Source organism: Gopherus evgoodei, chromosome 5 (genome assembly GCF_007399415.2).
Source record: "Gopherus evgoodei ecotype Sinaloan lineage chromosome 5, rGopEvg1_v1.p, whole genome shotgun sequence".
NCBI lineage: Eukaryota > Metazoa > Chordata > Testudines > Testudinidae > Gopherus > Gopherus evgoodei.
In genome coordinates, this window is record NC_044326.1 from 50,275,918 (window position 1) to 50,297,552 (window position 21,635).

Sequence of the window (21,635 nt, forward strand, 5' to 3'; positions counted from 1 at the left end):
TCTGTGCAGAGCTGGCCTGAGCTGCTCTTGCCTGCAGGCACACACCCCTGATCAAGTTGGCAAGAGCACACGGGACATATACCCATTTTTGCCAAAAAAGTCAGGACAGCTAGGACAGGGCTTAAGAAAGGGTTTGTCCCAGCCAAAATGGGACATATGGTGACCTTAACCTCGAGGGGGAAATACAGAAAACAGTATGGATGCTACTAACACAAGCATCAGCCTTATGACTGCTGCCACCACTGTCTCCTGGGATTCTGGGCCTTTGTCAGCCTAATCCTGAGATGTCCTGACCAGACCAGGCCACAAAGTGGCACCAGTTGACACTGTCACCTCGACTGCCTCTAGCTGAATCCCATACACAACCTGGGATGACATGGGATCAGAGTTTAACAGCTCATCTCAACTAATTTCTTCTCTTTTACCCAAAAAGACAATTATTACTATCTTCAATACCATCTAAAAGACTGTCAAACACAGTTTTCTTCCCCTCTAAAATTCTCTCCAACTAAAAGGAAAAAAATATAGTTAAAATAAAAGTAATAATTTAATACTTTATATTTCAAATGTTTTAATTGTACTTCCTTCTTTTCTTTATCTTTAATAAGAAGTTAAAAGGGTTTTTAATAGTGTATTTGCTATAGTACTAAGCAGGCTAACATCTCTGTATGCCAAACTCCAGAGATCTTATTTAACACCATTTACTGTTAGACAGCAACAAAGTTATGTTAATACCTTTAGCCTATATATTACAGCTAAATAAAAACAACTCTCTCTACCCCACCCTTTCTGCTATGAGTTCTGTGGCACAGCTCTTAGAGACACAGCACAGAATTTTACCCATAACGTGTGTAATATTTTAGAATGCAGGGGTAAAAAAAAGCCATCTAAATTGCAGTATCAAAGTTCTATTATTTCCTGCAACTTTCTACTGTCCCTGATTTTAAGGGAGTTGTGGTTTGGAGAAATTTGCTGTATGTGTTTCACTGAGACACTTAAAATCTCCCAAATGTAGATCTTCTCAACAGTAGTAACCCCTTGCTTGAGCCTTCTGGTCAGGCTAGACAGAAGAATGAATGTGCACTGATGTCACAAACAGTGACAATACTAATAAAAATCTTAGCAGATGGTATTAGGCATGCTCAAAAATTACTTTCAAGCATTTGTAGCTTTATTTGAATATTGTTTCCCAAAACTAAGCAAAAGCACTGACTGTCAATGGCTATGACCCTTCCATGTTTCAAGTTTCAAACTTTTGCCGCTTTTTGTTCTATCCTTTAAAAATTAAAAGTGGGTTCTTTTTTCTTCCACTGGAAAAATGTAATTTTTGTTTTCAATCTCCTATAATTAAAACAATAGCTAAGAGGGTTTGGTTCTTACTTTACCTCTTGTTTCTTCCACAGCTTCAACCCCCCCACCTGCCTCTGCCCCCGCCCTTATGTTCCCCTCCCTCAGCATGGAATACCAAGAATGCAAACTTTCAGCCCAAAACTTGAAAGTTTGAAAAACCTGTGAATACAAGAAAATGAGGGCATACATTATATAACACTGAAAATGCTAGGTACATTATAGATATATTGCCAGATAAGTCCCTGTCCCAAAGAGATTTTAACCTAAACAATATACCACAGTGTCTGAAAAAGATAAGATTTTTTTTAAACTCTTACTCAGTTGTCCCTATTATATTCCCATACAGCCTTATTTCACTCTTGGTTATAAACCAGAATTATACATATTTCCTATAATCTCTGGTGGCTTCAGTTTTAAATCTTTTGTTGATTTCCCCTAACACTTGCACATTTAGCCAATGCTTTTCTCTTTCCTACATTAAAAATTTTAGTTTTAGATTTCCCTTCCCTAGTGAGAGTAACTCCCACCCTCTAGCCTCCCATCGTCCTACTGGATGAACCACATAATATCATAAGAACATAAGAATGGCCATATTGGGTCAGACCAAAGGTCCATCCAGCCCAGTATCCTGTACCCTACGTTCATCCCCAGCACAGTAGCTTTTCCAAATCTAGTATGTCCTCATTCAATTGCTGCAGACTTCTTAAAGCTCTGTAAAAGTCCTTAGACTAAAATAAGTCTTTCAAAGAAGGCAGAAAGGGAGCAAGAAGGGAAGCTAAGAGGTTGGTGTCATTGTGGAGGCAGAGCTATGGCTTTTGGGATATTACCTACATACTTCCATACTTTCAAATCTTTGTGCATATGCTAAATTTGACCTTAAATTTTACTTTCATTGGTTTCTAGCAGTTGTTTGTTTTTGGTTTTGTATAACTCCCATGTTGTTGTAAGGATTTTAATCCCTAAATTACTGGTACATACCCTCAAACTTTAATCTGATTTTAACAAAAATGTTTTTTTTTGTCTAGGAACAATGTTCCAGAAAGTCTAGCAGAACTAGTTAATTTCAAGGCTCATAAGAAAAAAGCACAATCCCAGATCCTCAAAAGTATTTAGGTGCCTAATTCCCACTGATTAGAGATTCCTTGAGGAGCTCAGCCATGGAGCTTTAAAACAATATTTAATATATCTCCAAAGTACTTAGAGTTGTGTTTCTGCAAGGTCTTAAACCAGAAGTGGGCAAACTATGGCCCACAGGCCACATCCGGCCCATGGGACCCTCCTGCCCAGCCCCTGAGCTCCTGCCCCGGGAGGCTACCCCCAGCCCTTCCCCTACATTTCCCCCTCCCCTGCAGCCTGAGCTCACCCCACTGCCGGTGCAGTGCTCTGGGCATTGGGGCTGCGAGCTCCTGGGGCAGCACGGCTGCAGAGCCCGGCCTGACGCGGTGTGGCTGGGAGAGTTGTGTTGGTGTCACTAGGCATAAATCTAGGCCTCACTGAACCAAAGCTCCTCCATGTTGAACTCTACTTGATCTAGAAAGCTAGCAGCTGTGAAATTAAATGTGTAACAGTAAGTTATCAGTTGCAGCACAGCTCAAACCGGTCTAAAGCAGTGGTGATAAGGCCTGTGCACCTTTAGCAGAAGCACAAGATAACTTGCAGAAGGAAAACTTACTAACGAGCTGTCGCGGCCAAGATTACTTAATGCACCTGCGCTTACGTAACTGCTACAGGGGGAGGAAGGGGGGGGAAGAAAGAGAAAAAAAATTATAAAAAGGGAAAAGCCGCTTGTGTAGGTGTGCATGATTTGAGGTGTTCGTCTCCTTGCACTGCTTTGAAATCTCAAATAAACTTTGCGTGCTTCTCCACCCTGGTGTGTGTTCATTGGCGCTTCGCACTCTGGGCAACAAATCACTGTTGCGTGCCTCAGACACCCTCTGTGCCTGCAACAGTTGGATAGAGGGCAGGGGAGTTTGGGGTGGTGGCCAGGGGGCGGGGGTGTGGATAGGGGTTGGGGTAGTTAGAGGATGGGGAACAGGGGCGTTGAATGCGGGTAGGAGTCCCAGGGGGGCAGTCAGAAAGGAGAGAGGGGGTTGGATGGGGCATGGGGGTTCCAGGCAGTCAGGGGACAGGGAGAAGGGGTGGTTGGTGGGGAAGGGGTCCTGGGGGAGCAGTCAGGAAGGAGAGCAGGGGTTGGTTGGAGAGTCTGGGGCTGTCAGGGGACAGGGAGCAGAGAGGTGGATGGGGCAAGAGTCCCAGGAGGGTTATCGGGGGGCGAGAAGCAGGGGAGGCAGATGGGGTGAGTCCAGGCCATGCCTGGATGTTTGGGGAGGCACAAGCCTCCCCTAACCGGTCCTCCATACAATTTTGGAAACTGGATGCAGCCATAGGCCAAAAAGTTTGCCCGCCCCTGTCTTAAACAATACACTACAATATGCATTATATAAAAAAGATACACTATGGATTTCATTCATTTACATACATGTGTTATATCAAAATACTCTGTAGACATGTGTGTGCATATGTCCATGTGCATATGGCCAAATATTAAAATTAATAAATGTACCTGTTTTGGATTTGCATCTCAAACTACATTTGGAGATGAGCAGATGATGGAAGCATATGGCATGCTGTCATTTGGTATGTTCAGTATAAAAATGAGAGCTATGCGCCAAGCTCATTCAGTTCAGAGCAATACCATGCCGAATATTTTACTGATCATTTTCCAGTTGTTATTTGCTAGTGGAAAATTAATATTTTATTTAAAGATGTGCAACAGACAGTGATGAGATCTAAAAAAGATTCACATACTCTAAGCTAGAAGCCAAACAAAGAGGATTAAACGGTAATTTTGGCTGTGTATAGTGAGGGTGACTTCTAGGCCATTGCTATAACAAGAAAGGTCAGACTAGCTTAAATATGTGATCAAACAAAGCAAAGAGCCTAATGAAGAGTATGTAACAGATCAACCAGTTAGAGAGAGAACAAAATATTGGTTTATGATTCATTACAGAAATATTTTTAACCAGTTTGCAACTATCTACTGGTACCTCCTCAGCAGGCTGGTCCTATTGTAGGTACTGAAACTTACAGAGTTGGAGGTGGAAGGCAATTTGAATACAGGACTTTGATGTTTTGACAATTTGTGGTGGGAGGGTAGGTGTTGGTCAAACCTACCAGGATAGGCGAACCACTGGATATCACAGCTTATTCTAGCCCCTATCTCAACCAGGAACTGACCCAGCACTGGGCCTGAGCCCTTTGAAACAATTAGGTAACTGTAACGTTCTAAGTGCTTAATTTGGGATATACACTGAGAGGAGAGGAGGAAGATGGCACTCTGTGGCTGATCGGTAGGACAGAAGAGTGCAACATAAGCCTATTCACTCCCACATACTCAGTGGGAAGGTCTTATAAGCCCTTTTGCCTGGTCAAGGGTGTCATTCTGTGCTAAGAAGAAAAGCTTCCTCCTCCTTCCCCTCTTGAAATTAGAGTAGGATCCAGTGTGGCAGCCTTGCTGTGGGTATTATCCTGATCACCTTTATGGGGCTAGGAAGGAATTTTGTCCTCACTGCCAAACTGGCCTGAGAGGGGTAGGTTTTTTTACCTTCCTCACAGTAGTGCAAGGAGCTGGTGGGGTAGGTTCACGTGTAAAACTCATTTTGGCACAACTTGGCAGAATGTCTGGTACAGTGAGGAGACAACCCCATCTTCTCCGCCCTCTTATCCCTTGTACAAGGGGAGGGTGATAGGGAGCCTGAAATGGTGCTGGGACCAATTTACTGGGGTGTGGTGGATGATGGCAACCATTCAGATTGCAATAGGAGGGATGACCTGCACTGAATGAGTTATGACAACATAGCATTGGTACCTATTGGGGCTTTTATAAACCGAAATAAATATAACACTGACCTAAAGCCACCACTGCATCTCAGAAATCAGTCCGAAAGTCTGGAACCATGGTAATCAATCCCTTTGCACTGGCCGCTGAGTGCTGCTTGACTGGCTCCCCAGGAACAAATACACGTTTGCTGAATCCATGTCTCCGCCATCACATCATGTCTGCATGCACTCCAGCTTGCCACATTTTTTTTTTGGGGGGGGGGAGGCTGCAGAAGTCACTTGGGGATGGAGAAACAGTTCTGCATTGGATACAATGGTGCCATTTTCTGGCAATTTGATTGGGAACCGGGATCAGAGCTACATGTATTGTTCCAAGCTTCCAGGGAATTCAGTGATGGGAAGTTCTTTAAAGGGAATTAGTACATGGAGTGGAGGCCTGCAGATTAAGACACATGGAGGCTGGTTCTGGACACTATCTTCTTGAAATGCTTCCCTGTCCTATTTCCATAGGGAGAGACAGATTCAAGAATAAGCAGGTAGATTTCTGGTCCAATGCCATGTCCCTGCTGCACACTATCTCCCAGGATTGGTCACACTTTTGCGGTGAGGTTCCTAACTCTGAACACCTGTTTTATAGCAAATCAGACTCTGAGTATCAACAATGGCATTGCTGACGTTTTGTCTTGCTTCCAGAAGGTCAAGTTTTAAGCCTCTATGCCAAGAGCTACTGTGGATTCTAAGGTTATGTTATATTTTGGAAACTTGAGGCCTGACTGCATTGAGGCTAGGAGGAATATCAGTAGCCCTTAGGGCATGGTGAACATAAAATGTTAGGGTCTCTAAGGTCTCATTATTCACGGCTCAAGATGGTTTCCTTCAAAAAAGCATGTATTTTCTGTGGCCTTAATTCAGTTATAGCAAGCAATTCAACTATATCTGTGCAGTCAAAAAGTGTTTCATTTTGTATCAGTATGGCTAGCTTCCTCAAAAAATGTACGGTTTTCACGTTGTGCATGCTAGCCAAAAATTGTCACTGACTGAGAATCCACCATGACTCTTGATAAGTTGTTCCAATAGTTAATTATTCTCACTGTTAAAAATATATACCTTATTTCCAGTCTGTATTTGTCTAGCTTCAACTTCCAAGCACAGGCACATGGTATACCTTTTTCTGCTAGACTGAAGAACCCATTATTAAATACATACTTATAGTCTGTAATCAAGTAACCCATTTACCTTCTCTTTGTTAAGCTAAATAGATTGAGCTCCTTGATTCTATCACCATAAGGCATGTTTTCAAATCCTTTAATCATTTTTGTGGCTCTTCTCTGAACCGTCTCCAATTTATCAACTTCCTTCTTGAATTGTGACCACCAGAACTGGACACCGTATTCCAGCAGCAGTTGCAATAGTGCCAAACAAAGAGGTAAAATAACTGCTCCTCCTTCTACTCAGTATTCCCTTTGTTTATGGTGGAGGACCACACAGAAGTCAGTATATAAGAAGTAAAATGCTGTATCCATACAAAATTCCCCAGATCCTGTTTCTTGGTCTTTTTTAATAACTGATTGACTTTCAATTATGGTCCAATGAATATCAAATAGTTTTGTTTTCCCTACAAGAGTTTGCTATTGCTAAGCAGCTGTGACTTAGTGTTATTGTGCCCCATCGGAAATCTTTTTTTATTTAATTAAGAAGTGACTCAATGTTGTTCTAAAAATTAGTATTCAAAAGTGAAGGATATTTAACTTCTCAAACCAAAAAGAGTAGTGAATGATGTTTTGTAAGTCTTTTAGGATAGGGTTATTTTTAAAGTTGGTAATATTTGCATAGGGTGCAATTACTCAAGAAGTAGGTAGCACTCAATGTGAGAAATGGTTATAGAACATGGCCCATAGATTATAAATGCAAGCTTACATTCAAGATGGTCTTCTTGCTTTATAGTTAACCTTTTCTAAGGAGCTATTCAAACCACGGCATCAGTTATTATTTGTTTTTCTTGAAAATAATCCAAATTAAATCTACTTTAACTTATTGTATTTCTATCGACTGCTGCTTTTCTTTAAAAGGAAGATGACCCTGTAAGTTTAACACATACCATATTTTAAAATGTATGCACAATTGTAAGTAAAATCTGTAATGTCCTAACAAAAAATTAAAAAAAATAAAATAAAAAAGGGGACGTGCCTTTTATAACTATTAAACAAGAGTTAGTTTAGAGATTGCCACCTGCCACACAGAAATCAGAGAGCTGTTCTAAATTGAGCCCATTCATTTCATTTCTCATTTTTAGGACATCCACATTTTCAGAATGTTTTCCCTTTCTGCCTCTTTTCCCCCCTCACATATCAACAGACTATGATGCACCATAATGTGATTTCTTTGTAGCCTGTAACTCCAGACAAATTTAAACTGTATGAAGTGGCCTTAATGGATCATTTTATGAACCTCCGCACTACCTCTAACAGCTAGCTCCCAACTATGCTTCAGTCAGGAGAGCAAGAAATTAGGGTCCAATCTCATCAGGTGCTCATTATTCTCAATGCCCATCAATATCAAGGGGAGTTGTAAGAGATTAGAACCTCATAAAATCCAGTCCTTTGTTTCTTTCAAAGTTTAATTATTTAGGCAGCCCACAAACCAGCTTACAGTCCTTAAAAAGGGATTCCCAATCCCCACTCTCTTTCTCTCCTCCATGATATGACCCAGTCACTTAGTAAGTAGGTGCCTCAGGTTTGTTCTGAAAGCCAAATTTCCTCAATAGCAGCTGACATCACTGCTTCCACTTCATATGAGAAGAACATTTGCTACAAAGCATCCTCCTGATAGGTTCACAAATGTGTCATTATTTCTGGCAAGTAAGAGATAGAAGAACAACCAGAAACAAGAAGCATATGCATATAAAAGAATGTAAAAGCTTTGAGAGAAATATATTCCTTATTTCTGCAGTGAGATTTTAAAATAAGCATGACTTTTGTGTATTCAATTTAAAAGCCTGCTGTTATATCTACTTTAACATATTTTTGTCAGATAGTCATATTAATTTGCACCTCCTTATTCATTATTTACATTGCCTTTTCTTCTCTGCATACAGATTAATATAATTTCACAGCCCAATTTTTCAAGAGTGATTAGTGATTTGAGGTACCTTACTTTAGACACCTTAAAAGGGCCTGATTTTCAGGGAGAGAATGCTCAGCATTTTCTGAAAATCAGCTCTTTAAAGTGTCTCAAATAGGATGCCTCATATCACCAGAATATAGCTGTACTGCCCCAGTTGCCTCATACTGGATTCCAGACTTATTTTACATCAGAACTAGGAAGATGAGAGCAGCCTATCCAGAAGTCTGCATTAGGATAAGGAGAAAGTCAGAAGGTTGACAGATGTATATTTAGCAGGGTGAATGGAAATATTTCATATCAGCTCAATACAATGTGTGCACATACGTGTGTGTACCTGCCTCATCTTATGAAAATAATTGAAAATAGCAGCAGTAATGAACAGGGCACGCTTCAGGGGTTTTGCCGCCCCAACCAGCCAAAAAAAAGAAAAATAAAAGCCACGACTGCGATCTGCGGCAATTCAGCAAGAGGGCCTTCGCTCCAAGCGGGAGCGAGGGACCCTCTGCCAAATTGCCACCGAATACCTAGACCTGAAACCCCTCTCCGGAGAGGCCGTCCCAAGCACCTGCTTGCTAAATTGGTGCCAGGATCCATAATTTTACTACAAGTTTTCAATAAGAAATGAACCACTTTGCCTGCAAAGTGGAGCCAAAATGTTCCCAATTTTCTAATGGACAAAGTAACCAAAGTTAAGCAGAGAAAGTTAATTTCAGCAATAGAATGTAAAGTTCCAAATAACACATGGGAATTCTCCATTCATGCTTCAAGCATCTATTATTCTTTCAAGGGCACCAAGGTGTAGTATGTGAGCACAGACTAATGAAGCTTAATTTTTTTTTGTCCTTTTCATTACAAAAAGGCTTTTTTTCATTCCTTAAAAACATAAATCTAGAATCAGTGAAAGATACCAGATTGACAGCACTGGAAACTGATCTGATCTGAATTTGAAAGAATGACCTGAATGTAGCCTATCTCCAAATGCCAAAGCAGATTACATTATTCTAACATCATACACACTTTAAGGATGCCCTTAGAATTACCCGTTTATTCTGATTATTATTTATTACTCTGTTTTCCTAGAGCAATAAGAACAGCTTTAGTTTAAAGCACACTGATGACACAAGTAGACTTCTTTTCCAAGCTGTCTAGAAATAACCTAAAAGGATGCTAGAGACAGTTTTGCTGGTTTATAGATGTCCCAGAATTAGATCTGACCAATAACATTGGGTCTGATTCTCCTTGCACATATACTTGTTTTACACTAGTGTAATTTCACTGATTTTAGTGGTTTATGCACATTAAGTATGATCAGAATCAGGCCCCCTTTGCCTGGGCATTTTGCAGTACAATTTCAGTATGTATTATGTAGACACTTTCTTCTAAGGAAGAGATTGAGTATGACACACAAACACACCTACCATTTTTCATCTATTTTCTCATTTAATAGTGAAAATCTAAGGCAAAGGATATAAAGGATTCAGATGAACTGGGAGGTATCACATTTCCTAATTGTCAGACTTACATTATCTTAATCCACTTCAGCCTGTTCTCAGTTTAAAGATAGATCCCAAGACTTAGTTGTCAATCACCACATTTATTAGTTTTTTATTCTGGCCACCCATCCTAAGCACAATGAAAAGGCCAGACATTATGGGGCTTGTTGCAAATTATCCTCCATAGTCTGAAATGAATATAGAGATTCAATTTTATTTGAATTTGGCAGAGGCAGAGCTGTTAGCTAAATACATATTCAGTTTTATTTCCAGACATCCTGTTTCAATTGTATGGTATTTCTTTAGATTGATTGATTTTTTTTAATTGGGATAGAGCTGATAATTTTGTATATTTTACTAACTTTTTGCAACTGACAAAAAATGCACATTCCTTAGTCTCCCTAAGAGAGGTAAAACGCTGTTTCATGGATACATACTTCCAGTGAAAAAGGCAGGCAGTATCAGCCAGCACTGAAATAAGAGGTAGTTATGCTGCTAAACCATTGAACGCATTTCAATAAAAAAAATTTCTTTACTGGCAACCCCCCGCCCCCAAAAAAGTACACAAGCAACTGCAACCCTACGGTACAACACACAATCAAAGCAAAAAGTTATATAATGTGTTATCCGAACACTCTTCTCTCTCTCTCATCATAGGTATGATTTAATTGCAGGCATGTCAACTTTGTTGTGAAGGTAACAAAGAACTAGCTTTTTTTAAATCATTGCTCTCTAATAAATCATTAATTTGCTAATTCCATACCAGACATGCAGTTAATTAGTGGATTGAATAACTAAAAAATTAAGTATATCTGCAAATCTATCTTCAATTAAATATGATTGTGGTTCTGAAATTATGTGTATTTAAAGTTAATAATAAAACACTTAGATTTTATTGTTGAAGGGGAGGAGATCTTTTAGCCTGTTCAGAAAGTTTTATTGCTACTTGTAAATCAACTTTCTCCTGAAAATAGATATTAGGTTTATAAATTGGTGTGTGTAATGGTAAGGGAACAATATGTTGTACCACTTTGAAATATTTAAATATATTTATTTCACACACACACACATATTTAAAAATTTATCATTAAGTGCTTGTAAGAGTGACTATTGAAAACAATCAATATAATGTATGTCCAAGGCACCAAGTATATCAAAAATTAATTTTCAGAGACTCAAAAATTATTTCCTCCTAATTACTTTTTAGTGAATTTTAAACATAAACAATCAAAATCAGGTATACTCTGCAACTGAAGCAGCATAGCAGAACTGGGGGGAAAAAAAGCATAATTTACTTAGTTTTAAGTGGATGTTCTAAGACATTTGTTTACATTCTAGAAGTAGACTGGACTGAGCGTTTATAGTGCTTATTTGATCATCTTGTTAAAATACAACTATATTTCAGCTTGCTTCTCTTTAGTTAAGACTAGTACTCACCTACAAAGGTAAGCAGGAACACCAATAGGAGGATGAGAGCACAGATGCATGGAATCAGTATTAGTAGCAAAAGTCGGAGATATTTGGCAGAAGCCAGCTTCTGAGAGCAACCATCCCCCATGTTATCTTCATCTGTTCCTAGGACCTGAAACACAGAAGAGTACAATTTTATCATTCTGATGTAACTCGGTATCTCCAATGATATATTTCAAAACTAGTGTTATCTGATACACATAACAGCTGTACTGCAGAAATATATGCCATAAATATATTTAGGTCATTAATGAAAGGTAATATAAAAATTTTAACTGGCCTGTCAACAAATAAGCAGTACACATAAGTTACATATTTAGCTCATCCTTCAATGTATTAGAATGTGTCCACCACCAGCATTTCAGAAACTCGTTTGCTGAACTTTTTAAATGGTTAGGCTGAGTGAAAGTCATTGAGTTTTGAGAGGCATAAAATACATATGAAAATCTAAACAATAGGGTCTAAATTCTGCCCACCTTACTCAGAGGTGTAGAAAGTAGTCCATTTAAAAACAGTTATTAATGGCTGCATAACTGACTCAATCTTTTTCAAGGATATATTATTAAGGAATCTATCAGTCTATTATAAATCCTGTTTTAAATAATAATACTCATCTCTTAAGCACTATGATGTTTTTTCATCTTCAACACACTTTACAAACTGTAACTTATTATTCCTCACCGCACACTCCAAAGCTGATAAATATTATTTCCACTTTACAAATGGGGACATGAAGGACTAGGGAGCATAAGTTGAATTTTCTGAACTTGGTGGAACTAGTCGATGTGCATAAAGTTAAACGTGCAAAAGTCTTTGAAGGATCAAGTTTCAGAATGCATGATGTACACAGAAAAAAGTCCTTATATGCCAGAACTGTACTCAAGCCTGTGCTTCAATCTACTAGAAAAACACTGTCCCTTTTAAACAGAGACAAAATTATGAACATATGTTTAACGGGAAGAGTGGATTTGTTGTCATTCAATTTTTGTAAAAGTACATACACAATCCCGGTTTTAAAAACATTTAAAAGTCTACATTGGTTTTTCTTGCAAGACTCTAGGGTGAACAATATGCATTTGATAAGGTCACAGGATGGTGAAGTTATTAATTTCAGACTGCCATCTCCCCTAAAGCTGACTTGATATGATATGAGCAATTATCTAAGTTCTTTGTCAAGAAAATCAGTTATACTGAAGTTTGTCCCTTTTGCACTACATAGAGGGAGACAGTGACAGGACACAAGAATACAAATACACCCATTACCATGAAAGCATCTTACCCCAAACACATGGAAAGGGACTCTGGGAAGCTGAAATCCATAACCTATGGCTGGGATCTTTGCCCACAATATAAATGCCAATGGTTGAAGTGTTCTCCCACTGGTAGTTTCTGTTATAAATGCCTTTTTGTGGAGAAAAGGATACATGATTGTCTGACATAAACCGAAGTTTGACTGCTGCTTAAGAAACTGTTTCTTAACACAGAGGTCTTACTTATTTACCTCCTAGGCTTAGCTCTCCCTTTTATGGAGGTGGCTGAGAAGACTGTAGATGACAAGTATCTAGAATAGAATTCTTTGGCATCATCCAATCTGTCCAGTCCTAGAATGGCACAAACAATATCAGTGTGCAAGATGGATGCGAGACAACTCTCCAGCCAGATAAGATAGGAGCTGTCATCTGTTTTTGATACTATTGATTATGAGTTGCGGTTGACCCAACTGTATGGACAGGAGGAAATGACCAGGATTTCATTACTGTGATTCCATTTATTTCTTTTGAACATCATTGGGTAATGTTACTCATCTGCATTAAGAACCCTCTAGTATGGGATCCCACACAGATTTCTTGTGTCACTATTTCTGTTCAATATAAAGATAAAGTAACATTGAAAACTGATAAGGCAGCAGCAGAGCCTGAGCTATTAGTTGTAACTCATGATACTCAAATATGCATTGCTACCTCTTCTTATCACAGTTATTCAGTCTCAGCACAGTTGCATTGTCTGGCTCAGGTTGCAAGTCAAGCTACAGATGATGAAAATATTGCTTTCATGACAAGGAGAGCATTTGAAGCTGTCACTTTGGGGTCAGGATACTGCTAGCTTTTGATAATGGTTTTCCCGAGTTGATAGGACTCTCAACTCAGAGGCCACAACAAACTGAATATGGAAACCAATGTTTCATCAGTTGTCAGGAGAACTTTTTTAACCCTCAAAATATTCAGAAGTTGCAATCTTATTTCTGGACTTGGACCAGAATTCAGGCTTTTGTGACCTCTCAGCTAAATTACTGCAATGCACACTTTAGGTTGTAGCTACTGCACAGTATGCACAAGATTCTTCACCAATGAGAGTCTGTGAGCAGAACTTGCTGCCTAACGTTCAGCAATTGCACTTCAGAGTTAATCATTTCAGTTTTTCGGTCCCAGGCAAAGCCAATTGAAATCATCCTGGCTAAAAACATTGATGAACACCTATTCTCCATGAACTTTAGTTCTTTTTTGAACCCTGTTATAGTTTTGGCCTTAACAACATGATCCCCTGACAAAGAGGAAATAGTATTCCAATAGTAACAAAGTCCTTCACTGCAGGCTATTCCAGGAGATAAAGGACCTTCCCCTTATAGCTGACAATGGTGGGAACTATTGCCTAATCACTAAAAAGAACTGGCAGTCAATGTAAATGCTGACCCATGGCAGTACCAAATGCTTGGCTTAAGAATAATGGAGATATGATATCAGACATCATAACAAAGTTTTGTAGTCAAATAAAGAACTGAGAAAACAGCCAGCAGCGTAGGACCATTTCCTTGACTAATTTTCAATTTTCTTCCATGTGGGAGATTTAACATTGGTCCTACATGAGATCTTAATTCTGTGCTGGGTGGCATATAATTGAAAATATGAGACTAGAGTTGCAGCCACCATAGTACAGTCATGAAGAATCATGTAAGGAGAGATCTAAAACATGTTAGGACATAACTGTCTCACCAGTGCAGACAGTGAATTTTCAAAAGCCCTTCACCATGTGTTCCTCAGTCTCTGTGAGAGACATTTTCCAGAATGCTACTGACATAATTTATGTGAGCCATCTTATGCAAGAATCTGTGTACTAGAGATGTATCACAGGAATCAGAAATATTTAAAAGCATGACCAGTAATGGTCAAAATGATTATAAAGAAGATTTTAAATGTTTTGGATTTAATAGTTTTTGTATCTATCTATAGTCAATACATATTTTAGTTATTTTCTTTACTACAATTCAGTTGCTAAATGAAACCAAAATAAATCCTAACTATTTCACTGATAATCTACTTTCACAAATATTAATGTGATATTAAGGAATTATTAGATATAAATTTGCATCCAATAACTGCCCCGGAATTGAATGTTGAATTGTGGAAAAGATGATTTTATAAAAGACCCTTAATCGGCAGCATAGTGATAACAGCAAAGCAAATATTTATAAAACAACTAAAATGACTGTTCTGTTTTTCCTATTGCAGAAGGAGTTCTTATTACTCAAGTAGAAACACTAGACTAACTTAACATTAGCATCAGTGAATCATCAGGAATAAACTTAGTAAATTTGTTTTCTTTCAGTTGAGCATCTTTATGTTTTTTATAGTCACCCACATCTATAGAAAATATGAAATAACTAGAGGTTGTTATGATGGAGGGCCATTCTCTATCACAAATGAGAACTTAAGGATATTGATTTAAAAGACTGGGCCTTTTCAGCTTGGAAAAGAGACAACTAAGAGGAGATATGACAGGTCTATAAAATCATGAATGGTGTGGAGAAAGTGAATAAGGAAATGTTGTTTACTCTTCCACATAACACAAGAACCAGGGGTCACTCAATGAAATAGGCAGCAGGTTTAAAACAAACAAAAGGAAGTACTTCTTCACACAACACACAGTCAACCTGTAAAACTTATTACCCGGGGATGGTGTGAAGGTCAAAACTATAACAGGGGTCAAAAAAGAATTAGATAAGTTCATGGAGGATAAGTTAATCAATGGTTATTAACCAAGATGGCCAAGGATGCAACCCCATGTTCTGGGTATCCCTAACCTCTGACTGCCAAAACCTGGGAATGGATGACAGGGGCTGGATCACACAATAATTGCATGTTCTATTCATTCCATCTGAAGCACCTGGCATTGGCCACTGTCGGAAGACAGGATACTGGGCTAGATGGAGCATTGGTCTGACCCAGTATGACTGTTTTTATGTTCTTATGTCCTATAGACCTAATTATAAAAGCATTCCACTTGCTATATTATAGAATCCCTGATGCCATTCTCTTCCCTGCCACCACCGAAACTTTGGGATGGGCTAGGAATTAGAATCATAGAATCAGAAGGAAATACAAGGATCATCTAGTCTAACCCCCTGCCAAGATGCAGGATTTATTGTGTCTAAACCATCCCAGACAGATGCCTATCTAGCCTCCTCTTGAAAACTTCCAGCGAAGGAGCTTCTACAGCCTACCTAGGCAATCTAGTCAATTCATGCACCAAAGCTTGAAATAGTGTCCTAAAGTAATATTTTCGACTACTTGACCCTCAGGAATAAATGCCACCCCATCACAACAGTGGGTGTATTTCCAATAGAACCAACAGGGGAAAGGCAAACCCTGGAGTCCTGAGAGAAGGGGTCAAGGGAGGGGCAAGCTTGACTGCTCAGGGCCTTCCCATTCAGAATATACATGGAGAGCCTGTCATTGGCTAGGCTGAGGGAGGGAAAGAGTTGATGGTCTCTCACATCATCCTCCCTTTATTTCTATATGTGAAGCCTTCAGGGCATACAGCAGCCATTCTGCTGCCATTGCTACCTGCTACTCCATCCTTCCTGCCCTATAATGGATATAAGTTTTGAACTGTGTTTCTAGGCTGCGGTGGGTCTGATCAATAGTTTCTGAGAATCAAGAAGGAATGTTTTATTCAGGGCAAAATTGACAAGGTTTCCAATGGTTTTCTTCACCTTCCTTGCACCATCCTGGGGGCTTGGCTTTAGATTAATAAGGAGTAAAGATGGGGATTTAAAAGCTGTACATTTATAAGTGCATTAGTAATTTCTTTCCAATTTGTGGCAAGTGTCCACTGATGTCAAGAGGCTCAAAGATAAACATGAGTGAGAGCGCCAAGAGATAATTATTGGAACCTGCTGGTCTATAGAAAGACCTTAACTCTTCATAGACTGAGCTACTCTTCATGTGTACCCTCATTCTCTCAAAAAAGAGTGAGAAGACTGGGGGATAGAATGAATCCTAGTGGTGAGGATGAAGGGGGCTGACCTTGAATATTGGTTATTTGACAGGGAAAGCATTTAACACTGCACTGGACCCTAGCTCAGTGGTTTGAGCACTGGCCTACTAAACCCAGGGGTTGTGAGCACATAGGGATCTGGGGCAAAATCATTACTTGGTCCTGCTAGTGAAGGCAGGAGCTGGACTCGCTGACCTTTCGGGGTGCCTTCCAGTTCTATGAGATAGGTATATCTCAAATAAATGCCTGGTGTTTGGTTTGATGTCTCTCCCCTCATTACAGCTAATAAAGTTGCAGCCTTCCCCTTTAAAATTCATCGCCATGTCTATGTTTATTTCTCCTGCATGTCCTGAACAAAGTTATGTTGTTTAACTATTGCTGACCTGGTGTTGTAGCAAGGGTGTTGCAGCAAGAATTAGTACTGTAAATGCCTCCTGTAGCATGTGAGTACATAAACTTCCCTGTATAAATAAGACAAATATAGAATCGTAATGACAATACCAGTCATAAAAAGTTGATTCAAGAAGGGTTTCTTTCAATTAAGTTGAGGGCTTACTGATAGTCTGAAAACTTAACCTTCATTTTGTGCCATTATAAAAATCATTTTTCTTCAACATAATCAGTTTCCATATTAAAACAAGTGTCAGCTGTGAATATGTAGCAAGCTTAAAACATCAAACTGCAGACTAAAACATTCTCTCCTACTGAACTGCTATTAACTGCTACTTAGCTGAGCTCCATGCTTCTGTATTGATTGCAATAAAAGAAATAAAACTTGCAACAAGCATGAGCTAATTTTAATTCACTCTACAAGAAAAACCTAGTCTGATGATAGCCAAAACACTCCTTTAATCCCCACGGTACATGGCACAGCTGGCTCGCTCAAGTGGGAGAGGCTCATTCTGTCCCATTCTGTTACTTTGCCTGCTTCTGGTCTCAGCCCACTGTGGACCAAATGTTAGGGACAATGCACAAGAAAGATGCAGAATGGGGGACACCAAAAAATCTAAATGGTGTGGGAGTCATTCCTTCAGTTGAAATATTTTTCCAGTAATCTCAGTTTCAAAATTCTTTATTTCTGATGTAAATAATTTTCAACAAATTTGTTTGTCACAGAGATAACTTTGGTCCTGGAAGCTGCAGCATGGCCCGGCTCCATATGTTCAACTTAGCCATCAATTTTCCATGCTTTGTCACTTCAAGTTTATATTACTGCAATGTACACTACATGGGGCTACACCCAGGGCCGGATTAAGACCTTTAGAGGCCCTAAGCACTGAAAAGATTATGGTGCCCCCCGATCTGTAATTCAAAATAAAAACAGTACTATACCGTAAAATAAAATTTTATTTTTTGAAATGGCACAAAACTTACACATATGCTGAAATTAAAATAGCTTCTTTCTAGATTTTCTGATTGCAAAATTCTGGATAAATTCATCGAAGCTGACTCGACGAAGCATGCCCACTTCCATACACAATAGCGAAAGTGAATCAAGTCTGTCCTGACACATTGTTGTTCTCTGAGGATTTTTTATTCTTTTCAGCTGAGAAAAAGAGTTCTGTGGAGCAGTTAGTAATCATCAATGTTAGAAAAATACATAGTGCGATCTCTACATTTGGAAATACACATTGTATTATGTCTTTCAATATTGTGTCATGAAGATCAATGTGACCGAATTTCATTTTTCCTGTTTCATTATGTGCATATAACAGTAGAACTGCCGTACTTCTCCACAGAGATTCATGTTCAAGTCAACAGGGTATGAGTTAACTAGCTGAATATTGTTCGTCAGATAAGTCCATATCATTTAGAAAAGAAAATCTACTTGATACTTCTTTGTACACTTCACCTCTCCTCTTCATACGAGCTTCAAGTGTATCAATTATAGCATAGTAAGAAGATAGGAGAAATTTGTGTCTAGGATTCAATGCTGTTTCTGTTGCACTGCTATCATTTGCTTGTCTTTTCCTGATTCGCTTACGGGACTGGGCTTCTTTGTAGTTAGTATCAGGCAAGATATCTTTTGATATGTCTTCAAATCTTTTGAAATCATTCCTCAAAGTGTGTAAGTGGTCTGTTGTAACAGTTTATCTTTGAAGTTATTCAGTAAAAAGAAATTTTGAAACTACTGTGTGTGTGGGTATGGGTGTGCGCACACGCATAACTGTCTTTTAATAAAGACTGGTACTGGATTCATAAGAAGAGAAAGATAGTGAACCCTATTATAATTTTCACTTGGTACTTAGAGGCTTCCTACAGAAAATCCAATCTCTCGCAAAAATACGAATTCAAGATCTGTGAAAATACTTTAAGTCAGATAGAGGAGTTCTGCAGCACATAATTGTTAAGTAAGTTTACTTACCTCCCCTCTCTGTACGTTACCTATAGAATAATGAATATTAATCAAGACATGGACAGGATGTGCATTTGACAATCTGAAAAGGTCTGCTATCTGTGGAGGAAGCAACTGACAATAAAGAATATAATATCAAAATATATGAGGATTCAGCCAGAGTAAAAGATCATCTGGTTGCAGTAACAAGCAACGGCCGAGCATGCGTCCCAGTCCAAGAAAGGGGAAAGCAAATCACCAAAGAAAGACTTACACAGAAATCAGTGCACAGACAGTGGTGGAGAGAGATCGAATGCGTTTATGACTGAAGATTAACAAATTCACGGCTTATAGAAAGATACCTCAAAAAAAGAGATAGAGAGCCTCATTATGAGTGCACAAGAGCAGTTCTTCAGGCTTAACTACTGTTGAAACACAATTGACCAACAGAACTGTTCCCCAAACTGCAGAATGTGTTCTGAAAAGAAAGAGATGGTGGAGCATGTGCTGAGCACCCACAGGAGCCTGGCTGAGAGAAAATATATGAACAGAAACAATGAGGGCACCAAGTGTCTGAATTGGAGCCTCTGTGGGAAGTATGGATTTAAACAAACCATACAGTATTATGACCTCAGAATTGAAAGTGCTATAGAAAATGAAGAGGCTAAGACTTTAAGGGATTTGGCAACTGTCACAGACTGAACAGTGCAGGCAAATGGACCGGATATAGTTGTAGAAAAGAAGACAAACAAGGCTATGTTAATTGATATTGCCATACCAAGAGACAGAAACATCAAAAAGCAAAAAGAGAAGATAGTGAAGTATGAAGAACTTTTCCATGAAGTGGAATGGCTGTGGAAAACTAGAAAAAAGACCGCCCCATGGGTGTGACAGATCAGCTCAAGAACTCATGAGATGTGCAAGACACCACAATCAGTGATGTGCAGAAAACAGTGTTCTTAAGCACCGTGAGAGTTTTAAGACAAGTTAAAGGAGAATTTGAGCACCTAAAATGCTGGAATTCTGCAGAGGGTTTAACAAAATTCCTGACTACTCAAATCTTTGGAGTCCATTTGTGGTCAAGATTTACTGGTGACTCAAGGGAATAAATGTTAAACAGTAGTTTCCCCCTTTTTATGCTTAAAGATTTTGTATGTTCTGAGGGTTAAAAAGGAAAAAAAAAATCTCCATGATGTAATATTGAGGGATAACAAAGATTTGGCCAGATAAATATAGGGATGGGAGACCTCCAAGGAAAAAAAGAAAAGACAAATCTGTAGAATATTTTTATGCACCAGATTATAGCTACTATTTTATCTCTTTGAACCTCTTCCAATATTTCTTATTAGCAGGGCTTGAAAAAGCCACTCACCCCATCACCAGCAGAGTGGGAAGGTTTCCCTGATGAATGTGGGAGTCTAAGTCATCAATTAATGCAGAAGTTATGCCATTTTTAAAAAACTACCTATGCCATATGGTTGCAAAGATAAGCTTTCAAATGAGAACTGATTGTAAACTATTGCCTTGTCTTCCTGAATCTGGAGAGACAGCTCCAGTACCTTACCTGTTGTCCATCCTTCTGCCTAGTAGATGCAGAGTAACATTAACAAGACTTTGGTCAGCTTCACTAATATTATTCAAAATTATGTAGGTAGCAGTGAAACTGTCAAGATTCATGTCACTTTTCTGCTTCTGCTCCTTGGGGATTTGATGAGCAAAGGCAGGTAAGTAGAGCTATTAACACAAGGAAACAGAGTCTGGAGGCAAAAAAAAGTAGCAGAGATTTCATAACACTCTCTACTTGCAGCAGCCAAGAGACTCCAGGCAAGAGACAGATTAGCAGAGACCCTCCTCCATTTTGTGCAGTTAGGACAATATGAAGGGAAAGAAGAGACAGCAAGTTGCCCTCTGCCTTTAGGATTACAGATTTAAACATATTAGACGCCAACCAGCTTGTGATGTTGCACCCAATAAGGCTTCATCGGAATATGCTTATGAATGTATATATGCTATAACTGGAATATGTTTTATGCTATATATGCCATGTAACGTATTTATGTAAAGGTTATGATCTACTGAATATATCATCCTATTTCTATGCATGTGTCGTTGTATTCGAAGTTATGAATATTGGCTGTGTACTTGCTTGATTTCTAAGTAGCCTTCAGCTTCTTGAGAAAGGAATATGCAACTTAAGTGCCCAATCAAGAAACATTTAAAGGACAATGAATCTTGGAAGGCTCCAATCCACATAAGAAGTCTTCCTGAGGACGTTCAGGGTAGCATTAAACAATGGCTGCTGCCTGTAAAAACTGAGTTGTGCATGGACATGTGACTTGCCCATGTGACTCCAAAACTCCATCTTGGAGCTGGACTTTGCATAGGAGAGAGGAGGGGGGTCTCTACCCACAAGAGAAACTCTTGGGAGACCCCTTCATTTTGTCCTCAGCTGGCTCAAGAGATAGCCTCTCCACCCCCAAAGATACCTGAAAGAAACTGGAGCAAAGGACAGTAACTACAGGTGGTGTGAGTGATTGCCGGACCCAGATTACAAGGAAACTAGTCTGAAAAAGTAAGCTTACTAGAACACCATGGAGGGCGAGATTTTGTCTCCATTCAGTTTTCTTACTGTATTAGACTCAGATTTGCATGTTTTATTTTATTCTGCTTGGTAATTCACTTTGTTCTGTCTGTTACTACTTGGAACCACTTAAATCCTACTTTCTGTATTTAATAAAATCACTTTTTAC

General features: G+C 39.1%; 1 protein-coding gene across 1 annotated transcript in view; it reads right to left on the minus strand.

Moving 5' to 3' along the window:
• Window positions 1-21,635, minus strand: part of CORIN (corin, serine peptidase) — a 289,680-nt gene that overhangs the window by 241,473 nt on the left and 26,572 nt on the right. Inside the window, 1 exon segment of the mRNA XM_030564547.1 lies at window positions 11,244-11,388. Within this exon segment, the coding sequence (XP_030420407.1) occupies window positions 11,244-11,388 (145 nt within the window).